The sequence below is a fragment of the Hypanus sabinus genome, chromosome 27 (assembly GCF_030144855.1).
Source record: "Hypanus sabinus isolate sHypSab1 chromosome 27, sHypSab1.hap1, whole genome shotgun sequence".
NCBI classification, from domain to species: Eukaryota; Metazoa; Chordata; class Chondrichthyes; order Myliobatiformes; family Dasyatidae; genus Hypanus; species Hypanus sabinus.
This window is the reverse complement of record NC_082732.1, coordinates 46070335-46082717: the sequence shown is the minus strand read 5'-3', so window position 1 is coordinate 46082717 and position 12383 is coordinate 46070335. Positions and strand designations below refer to the sequence as shown.

Here is a 12383-nt window from a genome sequence, read left to right as displayed (position 1 = left end):
ACTGCTTCCTGGCTGTAGGATCTCACTGTTGATCTCATCCATCCAGTCTGCCAGAACTGACTTTGTATGTCTCACCGGGTTATGGAGTCCACTGGCTACCTCACTTGGTTTAGCCCACCTCTTGAAGCAGTGTACGTGGGTGTAGCCACTGTTGCATGTAAACAGTTACTTGGAGCTACGGGTGAGAGCTGAGTGTCTGGTGGGGCCAAAGGTTAAGTGAGCTGTCCCAGAATGGACGTAACAAGCCCCTTCAACAGAGGTGCTAACCTTCCCTGGATAACCCATAGACGCCAAGTAGAAAAATAATGCATTGCGACCCGAAAAACATGAATCTGGTTGTGTAGAAAGGCGCAGGTAGCTCAGAGGACCTGACCTGCTTCATGCATGTGCCTAACACACTAGGTGAAGAATGAGAACATTAGATGTAAGTACAGAGAGGTAATATGAACAGGAAATGCTAATCTCAACAATCTAACCAGCAGGAGAGAATGTAAAAGAGCAGCGTTTTACTGATTTTTTTTTGAGGAGCCGTTTCACTTAATATCAAAAGTAACAAATAATTTACTTTCTAAACCAGATGGCCGCACAATTTTCCCTATTGAATCTTCTGTATAAGCTTAGCATAAGTTAACAATGTGCATACTCTACTAATTTATTAAACTTGCTTTTGAACAGTTTTATTATCTTGGGCAACAATTTGATTGCCATAGGGATCTTTTCTCAACCACTTTTAAATCTTCTGAAAATCTACCATTCAATTTATCTTGCAAACACGAGGAAATCTGCAGATGCGGGAAATTCAAGCAACACACACAAAATGCTGGTGGAACACAGCGGGCCAGGCTGCTATAGGGAGAAGCACTGTCGACGTTTCGGGCCGAGAACCCTTCATCAGGACTAACTGAAAAGAAAGATAGTAATTACTGAGATTTGAAAGTAGGAGGGGGAGGGGAAATGCAAAATGATAGAAGACCGGAGGGGGTGGGGTGGAGCTGAGAGCCAGAAAGGTGATTGGGAAAAGGAATACAGAGCTGGAGAAGGTAAAGAATCATGGGACAGGAGGCCTAGGGAGAAAGAAAGGGGGAAGGAAGCACCAGAGGGAGATGGAGAACAGGCAGAGTGATGGGCAGAAAGAGAGGAAAAAAAAGGAAGGAGGAAAACTAAATATATCAGGGATGGGGTAAGGAGGGGAGGAGGGGTATTAACAGAGGTTAGAGAAGTCAACGTTCATGCCATCAGGTTGGAGGCTACCCAGCCAGTATATAAGGTGTTGTTCCTCCAACCTGAATGTGGTTTCATCTTCATAATAGAGCAGGCCATGGATAGACATACCGGATTGGGAATGGGATGTGGAATTAAAATGTGTGGCCACTGGGAGAACCTGCTTTCTCTGGCAGACAGAGCGTAGGTGTTCAGCGAAACGGTCTCCCAGTCAATTTATCTTTGTCATTCTTCTACTGAGAAGTGTTGCATCACCCTTCACTGCATCAAACTTAAAAGATTTTTTTCCTTGTTAAATTGTCTGAATGTAAAACTGCTTAACTTTGCATTGTGACGCTGTTTCCTCAGGCCCTGTTCTTTATCTGAGATTTTGAGATTATCAGTTGCTCCAATGATGAACCTACTGTGACATTCTTCATAATATGTCACAATTCCCAAGCAGCATTCTTTGAAAATTCATAATTGCAACAACCCAGTGTGATTCCCCATTATTGTTTCCAAAAGTCACATTTTAAATTTGTTGCCTTTAGTAGCCTCAGCACACAGGCTATGCTATTCCTTTTAATTAGAATAATGGTCTGTAGATTGTGATTTTGGGCTGGTTGGTTTGTGGTTGTGTGGTTTACATATTAGTATTACATTAGATATATCTATCAGAACCTACTCAACAATTTCAACAATTGCGGTCAGTATCTCTAATATTTCATTTTTGACTTTTCTTAGTATTTGTGATCTTTTTAATTTTTGACTTCCAGTCATTTATGACACTTTATAATCTGTGGTTTTCCATTAATACAACAGCAAGATAGTCTGCTAATATATATTTGATCATTGCTAGCCATTACATGTCCTATAGATTAATTTTTTTGTCTCTAATTCCTGCGTTAGATTTTCTATAATATTAGTAAATGTCACATCATCAAAGTCTTTAAGAATGGATGTGAATAAATATCCATACAGCAATATTTAACATTGCAAGGTAAGCATAACTCCTTTAGTTATGTTTTAAACAGCAGAAATGATCATGTTTGGATAATAACTGGTGTCCTCAGATTCCAGGCGATGTGGCGTTGACATTTTCCCATTCTTGTGATGTTCCTCATTTGGCTAAAAAGTAATCTGGTAACTTTACCCGAAATAGTCACTGCACCTTGCAGTCATTCCACCTTGACAATAGGTTAGGTGCTGACGATAGATGAGCTTGCTGTTGTTTCTCCTTGAGAGTAAGCAGGTGCTGATATAACTGAGGTGTTTAGGATGATTTAAGAGCTTGGTAAGGTTGGACAGTCCAAACAAAAACAGGTAACTTTAAGATAAGAGTTTCTGGATTACTGTCCAGAAATACTACACGAGTTAGAAATGTGGAAATCTTCCACCCCCATCCCCCAGTAAGAAAAGATGAGACTAGACTAATTGAAGTCTTCAAAACTAAGATTAATGAAATATGTTTTATGCTAGGGTATTAAGGCATTTGATAAGGAACCCCATGCAAGGCTTATTGCAAAAGTATGGAGGCACGAATCCGGGGGGACATTGCTTTGTGGATCCAGAACTGGCTTGCCCACAGAAGGCAAAGAGTGGTTGTAGACGGGTCATATTCTGTATGGAGTTTGGTGACCAGTGGTGTGCCTCAGGGATCTGTTCTGGTACCCTTACTCTTCGTGATTTTTATAAATGACCTGGATGAGGAAGTGGAGGAATGGGTTAGTAAGTTTGCTGATGACACAAAGGTTGGGCTGTTGTGGATAGTGTGGAGGGCTGTCAGAGGTTACAGCGTGACACTGATAAGATGCAAAACTGGGCTGAGAAGTGGCAGATGGAGTTCAACCCAGATAAGTATGAAGTGGTTCATTTTGGTAGGTCAAATATGATGGCAGAATATAGTATTAATGGTAAGACTCTTGGCACTGTAGAGGAATCCAAAGAACGCTCAAAACAGCTGTGCAGGTTGACTTTGTGGTTAAGAAGGTATACGGTGTATTGGCCTTCATTAATTGTGGAATTGAGTTTAGGAGCCAATCGGTAATGTTGCAGCTGTATAGGACCCTGGTCAGACCCCACTTGGAGTACTGTGCTCAGTTCTGGTCGCCTCACTACAGGAAGGATATGGAAGCCACAGAAAGTGTGCAGAGGAGATTTACAAGGTTGTTACTGGTTTGGGGAACATGCCTTATGAAAACAGGTTGAGTGAACCTGGCCTTTTCTCCTTGGAGCGATGGAGGGTGAGAGGTGACCTGATAGAGGTGTATAAGATGATGAGAGGCATTGATTGTGTGGGTAGTCAGAGACTTTTTCCCCAGGGCTGAAATGGTTGCCACAAAAGGACACAGGTTTAAGGTGCTGGGGAGTAGGTACAGAGGAGATGTCAGGGGTAAGTTTTTTACGCAGAGAGTGGTGAGTATGTGGAATGGGCTGCCGGCGACGGTGGTGGAGGCGGATACGATAGGGTCTTTTAACAGACTTTTGGATAGATACATGGAGCTTAGAAAAATAGAGGGCTATGGGTATGCCTAGTAATTTCTAAGGTAGAGACATATTAGGTACAACTTTGTGGGCCGACGGGCCTGTATTGTGCTGTAGGTTTTCTATGTTTCTATGATTATGAATAGAGAAGTCAATAATAAAATTGACTTGGTGGACTGAATCCTTTGCTCCTCTCCAAGCTCAAGTTTGAGGTGATCCTTTTGTTACCACCAGGTGTTTCAGGCCTCTGGGTCAGATTGATCTGATTTTCCATCTTTCTTGATGGAGTGTAATGTGGCATAAAACAATACGGGTGTGTCTGAATGTAAAAGAATCACTTAACACTAGTAAGTATTTCTGTCCTGCAGGATTGTGGTGCTGCTGAGCAACTTTACCTTTGACATTCCAAACGATTTCTTTTCAATGGCTTTTAATTGACAGGTCATGGGTTTTAATCTTAATTAACATTTAAACATGCAAATATTTGTAAACAGGAAAGCACATGAGAGGGAAGGAGAAAGACAAAGAAAAAGAGAGGGAGCATGAGCGAAGGAAACGACAACGAGAGGAACAAGATAAGGCACGTAGAGAACGAGAGAGGCAGAAACGGAGAGAACTTGCCAGAGAACATTCCAGAAGAGAAAGGTGAAAGAGAATTTTACTCTGGACTAGCAGCTGATAAGCACATCTAATTAAAATATTAATTAAATGAAATATATAGCAAATATTACAATTTCAGTTATGTTTCTATGAAGTACATAGATTAAATGACTGCTTTTCAGTTTTCAAGGCTCTACCTGACTGTTCTGTCTTGAGTGATTAAAAATCCATTCTGTGCACTTTCGCTGTGTTTTAACCTGTGTAACAATATATCTGCCAGCTGTGAAAGTGACAGACAGAAATGTTTCATAACTGAGAAAGCTTACTGAAATGATGCCTATTGATTTGGGATGGAAGATCTCGGCAATAAACATTGAATAGTAAAGTTTAAACATATTATGGTCAGAACAGATGTGATTTGATGAGTTGTAGATTGTTCGTGCACCGGTGCATAATACTTGATACTCAGCAGGGATTTAATGTCACCTCCACATCAAGTCAAATCGAGTTTATTGTCATTTAACTGTATATAACCATATAATGTATATAGAAACAAGACAACATTTCTCTGAACCAAGTGTGTAAAGCACATCAGTACACATAACACACATTACACATGATAACTTATGAAGATAAGGATAAAATCTACAGATGAATCACACATAAATAACAAACTAAAAGATATGGAACAGATTAGCTTCAAATATGATGCAGCAGGGAGTTCAGAGGTCTAATGGCCTGAGGGAGGAAACTGTTTCCCATCCTGACTGTTCTTGTCTTTATGCATCGGAGTCTCCTGCTGATGGTAGAAAGTCAGAGGATGCTGGTTGGATGGGTGGGATCCTTAGTAACATTAAGGGCCCTGCATACACAGTAAATGTCCTCAGTGGGTGGTTAGGGAGAGCCATATGCTCCTCTCAGCTGTTCTCACAGTCCTTTGCAGGGACCTCTGGTCCAGCGCACGGCTGCTCCCATAACAAATGAAAATGCAACTTGTCAGTATGCTGTCAATGATGCTCCGGTAAAACGCAGTTAAGATGAGGATGGGGGCCTTGCATGCCTAAATCTTCTTAGGAAATGGAGGCTCTGCTGTGCCTTCTTGTTCACATATCACACCAGATAGCTCATTGCACCTCCGGCTCTACAGTACTTGATTTGGGAATAAAGGCCTATACTGGGATTACCTGAACTGGGATATGCTACACTTACCAGTAGACATCTCTTACATCTGTAGACATAAAAACTATATACTCTAAATAGTTGAAATTTCGTCAAGATTAATGTTTCAAACTCCGCATTCATGCAGAGCAGCCAAGGCAGCAGTGGGCATAATCCTACATTGCCTTTTAAAGCACATGTCAATTTCTAAGCCAGTATAACTGGCATTCAATTTGGTGTTGTCCTACCAACTGTGTTGAAGCTCTAACTGAGAAATACTATTGGTCTGGGGTATGTAAAGTGTGAGGTGCTACATTTTGGTAGGAATAATCCAAATAGGACATACATGGTAAATGGTAGAGCATCGATGAATGCAGTAGAACAGGGTGATCTAGGACTAATGGTGCATAGTTCCCTGAAGGTGGAATCTCATGTGGATAGGGTGGTGAAGAAAGCTTTTGGTATGCTAGCCTTTATAAATCAGAGCATTGAGTATAGGAGTTGGGGTTTAATGTTAAAATTGTACAAGGCATTGGTAAGGCCAAATTTGAAGTATTGTGTACAGTTCTGGTCACCGAATTATAGGAAAGATGTCAACAAAATAGAGAGAGTACAGAAAAGTTACCTGGGTTTCAGCACCTAAGTTACAGAGAAAGGTTGAACAAGTTAGGTCTTTATTCTTTGGAGCATAGAAGGTTGAGGGGGTATTTGATAGAGGCATTTAAAATTATGAGGGGGATAGATAGAGTTGACATGGATAGGCTTTTTCCATTGAGAGTAGGGGAGATTCAAACAAGAGGACATGAGTTGAGAGTTAAGGGGCAAAAGTTTAGGGGTAACACGAGGGGGTATTTCTTTACTCAGAGAGTGTTAGCTGTGTGCAACGAGCTTCCAGTAGAAGTGGTAGGGGCAGGTTCGATATTGTCATTTAAAGTAAATTTGGATTGGTATATGGTCAGGAAGGGAAGGGAGGGTTATGGGCTGAGTGCAGGTCGGTGGGACTAGTGAGAGTAAGCGTCGGCATGGATTAGAAGGGCCAAGATGGCTTGTTTCCATGCTGTAATTATTATATGGTTATATTTGTACGTTAGCAAACAATGAGTTTTACTATGTAAGACCATAAACATTGGAGAAGAATTAGCCATTCAGCCCATTGAGTCTGCTCCGCCATTCCATCACAGCTGATTTATTATCCCTCTCAATCCCATTCCCCTGCCTTCTCCTTGCATCTTTAGCAGCCTGACTAATCAAGTACCTATCAATCTCCACTTTAAATATACCCAATGACTTGGTCTCCACAGTCATCTCTGGCAATGAATTCCACAGTTTTATCACCCTCTAGATAAAGAAATCTCATCTCTGTTCTAGATGGACGTCACTCTATTCTGATTCTGGCTTTAGAGTGTAAAGGGGGTGAATAGGCAAATAACATTGGGTCTACTTTAAGAAAGGATGCATAGAGCCAAAGTAATCAGAAATTATATTAATAAAGGCATTGACTGAAGTGCCTGGGTTTTTAGGACATTGACAGGATGTGGAGCTGGGTTGAAAAGTGGCAAAGTGTGAAGTGATTCACTTTAGAAGGTTGGGCTTGAAGGCAGAATACAGGGTTAATGACAGGATTCTTAGCAGTGTGGTGGAACAGGGAGATTATGGAGTCCATGTCCATAGATCCCTCAAGGTTGCCACGCAAGTTGATAGGGTGGTTAAGAAGGCGTATTGGCCTTCATTAGTCAGGAGATTGAGTTCAAGAGTCGTAAGGTAATGTTGCAACTTTATAAAACCTTGGTTAGACCACACTTGGAGTATTGTTTCTAGTTGCCTCATTTATATGTAGGATGTGGAAACTTTAGAGAGGGTGCAGAGGAGATTTGCCAGGATGTTGCCTAGATTCGAGAGTATGTCTTATGAGGATAGATTGAGCGAGCTAGGGCTTTTTTCTCTTTGGAGTGAAAGAGGATGAGAAGTGACTTGATGGAGGTATACAAGATGATAAGAGACATAGATTGAGTGGACAGCCAGAGACTATTTCCCCCAGGGTGGAAATGGCTAATACAAAAGAACATTATTTTAATGTGATTGGAGGAAAGTATTGGGGGATGTCAGATTTAAGTTCTTTTCACAGAGAATGATGGGTGTTGGTGGAGGCAAATACATTAGGGACACTTAAGAGACACTTAGATAAGCATGCGGTGATTAGAAAAATGGAGGGTTACGTGGGAGGTAGGTTTAGATTGATATTAAAAGGCCGGCACAACATTGTAGGGCAGAGGGTCTGTACTGTGCTGTAATTTCTACAGGGGTCTGTGGGAGGAGCCACAGGAGCAGTCAGCAGAGGGGCATGTCCAGACAAGTATATGTAGTTCACCACATTCACCCCCCTTTGTTTTAAAAGAGAGTTTTGCAGCTAATAAAATTGATGCACTATCAATAACTCTCGGACATGGGAGGCAAACGACAGGCTTTTATTAGCTGCAAGAAACGACCACACAACATCCTGGAGACCGAGGGGGGGAGCAGTGCCTCCAACCGCCTTTCTACAGGGGTCTGTGGGAGGAACCACAGGAGCAGTGAGCAGAGGGGTGGGGGGGGGGGCGTGTCGAGACAGGTATATGTAGTTCACCACAGGTTATGTGGGAGGTAGGTTTAGATTGATATTAAAAGGCTGGCACAACATTGTAGGGCAGAGGGTCTGTACTGTGCTGTAATACTCTATCAAATAGCCTGATGGTTTTACTGGTCAAATGTTTTCAGCAAATCCCTTTTTATGTTCTTAACTGAAATAAATGTTAAAGCTCACAGACAATTACTTTAACAATTAGAGTTTAGGGAAGTGCAAAGAAGTACATTTTTGTCTTTTTTAACAAATGGGAATCATTTGACTGCTTCCTCATCAGCTGATGTGAATAAGTTGAATTTCAGTAAAATATTCTGTGGTGAATGTTGCTTGTTATCTAGTAACAGTGAAGATGCACATTAATGGGGTGGGCAACAGGCCATTACTGTGCTCTCACCTGATTTCTGGTTCCACCAGAAGTCCTTTATATTGCATATGTTTCTCTCAGCCGTCACTATAGAGTCACACGTGTTCTCCAGCCTATCCTCGACCATCTAAGGATTATACTTGCTGTTGCTTCTGCCATGACAAGGTTGCTGTCAGGGTGGAGGAGCAACACCTCATATTCTGTTGGTACCTGACGACATAAACATTGATTTCTCCAACTTCTATTAATTTGCCCCTTCCTCTTCCCTCTTTTTCATTTCCCCACTCTGGTATCTTATTTCTTCTCACCTGCCTATCACCTCCCCCTAGTAACCCTCCTTCTCTTACTCCCATGGTTCACTCTCCTCGCCTATCTGATTCTTCCTTCTTCAGCCTTTGCCTTTTTCACTTATCTCCTCCCATCTTCTTACTTCACTCCCCCTTGCCACATCCACCTGGCTTCACCTATCATCTTCTAGCTTGTCGTCCTTCCCATCTCCCCTTCTGATTCTGGCATCTTCCCCCTTCCTTTCCAGTCCAGATGAAGGGTCTCGGCCCTAAACGTCGACTCTTTATTCCTCTCCATAGATGCTGCCTGTCCAGCATTTTGTGTGTGTTGCTCTGGATTTCCAGCATCTGCAGAATCTCTTGTGTTTAGATGATTATACATTCCTGTTACCTTAAGTTTAATTACTTACTTTCAACCTGCTCTCCTCCCAAGGTAATTGTTTCCTGCACACTCCACACGCTTGTGATTCAAAGCAAATTATCCTTGAGCAGATGAGCCATGTGGAGATATCAAATTACCAACAAATTGCAGTGTGAAATGGTATGTGCAGGGAGAAAAAAAGCTTCATATTTGACTCGTCTATCAGGTTATTAGTTAAGGAACCTCACTGAATCTCAAACACCATACGAGACATTTGTTTGCAGTGTGGACATTCTAGTGGCTCTGTTTAAAAGAGATGAAAACAAGCTATATAAGTTGTGCCACTGCAGACTTTGGTTTTTTTATATTACATGACGCTTTCTACCCCATTAAATTTCATTAAACTGAATCCAGTCTGCAGTAATCTTGTAAAAAAAACATTGGCCAATCATCCATATAAAGTCATAGAACACTTCAGAACAGAAACAGACTCCTTTAGCCCATCTAGTCTGTGCTGATTTATTATTCTGCCTAGTCCCAGTGACATGCATTCAAACCATAGTCCTGTATACCCCTCCCATGCCTTTAAATGCTAAATTTGTGCCTTTGTCCACCACTTCCATTGGCAGCTCGGTCCATACTCACCACCCTCTGAGTGAAGAAGTTCCCCCCTCAGGTTCCCTTTAATTCACTTTTCATCCTTAAACTATGACCTCTAGTTCTATTCTCACCCAACTTCAATAGAAGTATTTAATACTTATATATCCTGCCCCCTTAAAATACCTTCCAATAATTTACCCACTACTTACAACATGCTCACCGGCCAATAAATATCCCACTTATTCTTAGAGCCTTTTTCAAACAACAGAACAGCGTTCTCCCTATAGATGCTGCCTAGCCTGCTGTGTTCTACCAGCATTTTGTGTGTGTTGTTGTTTGAATTTCCAGCATCTGCAGATTTCCTCATGTTTGAGCGTTAGTTATTCTCCAGTCCTTCAGCATGTCACCCGTGGCCAAGGGATATATATTAGAATATAGTTACTGGATTTTGCAGATGAGTTATTTAAATGGATTTTGTTTACGCTTTAACAGTCATGTGGACTATTTCATCAATACAGAGTGTGTGGCAGGACATGCTGTGGTGTATGATGTGATCTGTTTAAAGACTGAAACTTTTGGAATTTTTGCTCATTGATAATGCTTATGAACCTCCCAGGGACCGCCTTGAGCAACTTGAGCGTCAGAGGGAACGGGAAAGAAGAATGAGGGAGAGGGAGCAACTACAGAAAGAACAATGGGAATTGAAAGAGCGTGAAAGGAGAGCTGAGGAAAGGCGAAAGGAGCGAGATATCAGGAGGGAAGGTAAAACACCCAGACCTGCTGCTGTGAAGATTTTCAAAAACACCATGTGACACTTGCAGGGACATGTGCTTGTATTTAAAATGAAGTGAATGAATGTGCATCTATGTGTATTCCGTATCTTTGCACTGATGTTGCTTATTACAAAGCACACAGAACGATTACACTCCATATGGTGCAGTGTTAACCCTCACATTGGCCATCCCACTGCATCAGCCCTTCCCGAGTCCATTGTTCCTGGGTTACTCCCAGTTACTCCTTCCCGAGTGAAATGTTCGCGGATTACTACTGGTTACTCCTTCCTGAGTGCATTAACCATTAACAACTACAGCACAGAAACAGGCCATCTTGGCCCTTCTAGTCCGTGCCGAACGCTTACTCTCACTAGTCCCACCGACCTGCACTCAGCCCATAACCTTCCATTCCTTTCCTGTCCATATACCTATCTAATTTTACTTTAAATGACAATATCGAACCTGCCTCTACCACTTCTACTGGAAGCTCGTTGCACACAGCTACCACTTTCTGAGTAAAGAAATTCCCCCTCTTGTTACCCCTAAATTTTTGCCCCTTAACTCTCAACTCATGTCCTCTTGTTTGAATCTCCCCTACTCTCAATGGAAAAAGCCTATCCATGTCAACTCTATCTATTCTCTTCGTAATTTTAAATACCTCTATCAAGTCCCCCCTCAACCTTCTACGCTCCAAAGAATAAAGGCCTAACTTGTTCAACATTTCCCTGTAATTTAGGTGCTGAAACCCAGGTAACATTCTAGTAAATCTTCTCTGTACTCTCTCTAATTTGTTGGCATCTTTCCTATAATTCGGTGACTAGAACTGTACACAATACTCCAAATTTGGCCTTACCAATGCCTTGTACAATTTTAACATTACATCCCAACTCCTATACGCAATGCTCTGATTTATAAAGGCCAACATACCAAAAGCTTTCTTCACCACCCTATCCACATGAGATTCCGCTTTCAGGAAACTATGCACCATTATTCCTAGATCACTCGTGTTCTACTGCATTCTTCAATGCCCTACCATTTACCATGTATGTTCTATTTGTGGATTACTGCTAGTACTGCTCGTCCTTCCCGAATGCATTGTTCCTTGGTTACTCCCAGATAATTCTTCGAGTACATTGTTCCTAGGTTACTCCTTCCCGAGTGCGTTGTTCCTTGGTTACTCCTTTCTGAGTGCATTGTTCCTGGATTAGTCCCAGTTATCTCCTTGGTTTTTACAGTATGGTGCTGTAAACAGGAACCATCTCGTTGTCAGCAATTGTCAGTGTAGATTAAGTGTTATGGTGCAAAAGTAGATACAGGCAAGCTATTTTGCAGACCATTCATGATCACACCAGCCTACAACCTCCTTGTTATTGTGTTTTATCTGTTCAAAACTTGCCAGACACCTAAACTGGCATGGATAACTTCACTCACCTTAACTCTGAATTACACAACTTGCAGACTCACTTTCAAGGACTCTGCAATTCGTGTTCTCAGTATTACTTATTTATCTATACCTTTTGCACGTTGGTTGTTTGCCAGTCTTTGTGTAGTTTTTCATTGATTCTATTTATTTCTCTGTTCTACTGTGAATGCCTGCAAGATGAAGAACCGCAGGGTAGTAGGTGGTAACGTATACATTCTTTGATAATGAATTTACTTTGAATTTTGGATCAATGAATATGATATATGTTCATATCAATGAACATCTGATATGTTTATGCAGTGATTTATGACATTTCAGTTGGTGCTTTACGAAGTAGTCATGGCTGTTAAACAGCCTGGCCCTGTTCTGTGAGATGACACAGTAGATGGTCAAACTCTGTGGCAGATTGTGTAGAATCATGAAATCCTGCACAAGATCATTCAGGCCATCGTGTCCATGCTGACCAACATGGACTCCTGGTTAACTGCATTTCCCAAGTTTTGTTCTCTGATC

At 41.6% G+C, this 12383-nt stretch overlaps 1 protein-coding gene across 6 annotated transcripts in view; it reads left to right on the top strand.

The window, feature by feature from the left end:
- The window catches only part of cdk11b (cyclin dependent kinase 11B), a 62192-nt gene that overhangs the window by 22934 nt on the left and 26875 nt on the right, over positions 1 to 12383 (top strand). For all 6 annotated transcript variants that reach the window (XM_059952412.1, XM_059952413.1, XM_059952409.1 and 3 more), the window contains 2 exons: positions 4179 to 4329; positions 10291 to 10436. In XM_059952412.1, the coding sequence (XP_059808395.1) occupies positions 4179 to 4329; positions 10291 to 10436 (297 nt within the window). The remainder of the gene's footprint in view (positions 1 to 4178; positions 4330 to 10290; positions 10437 to 12383) is intronic.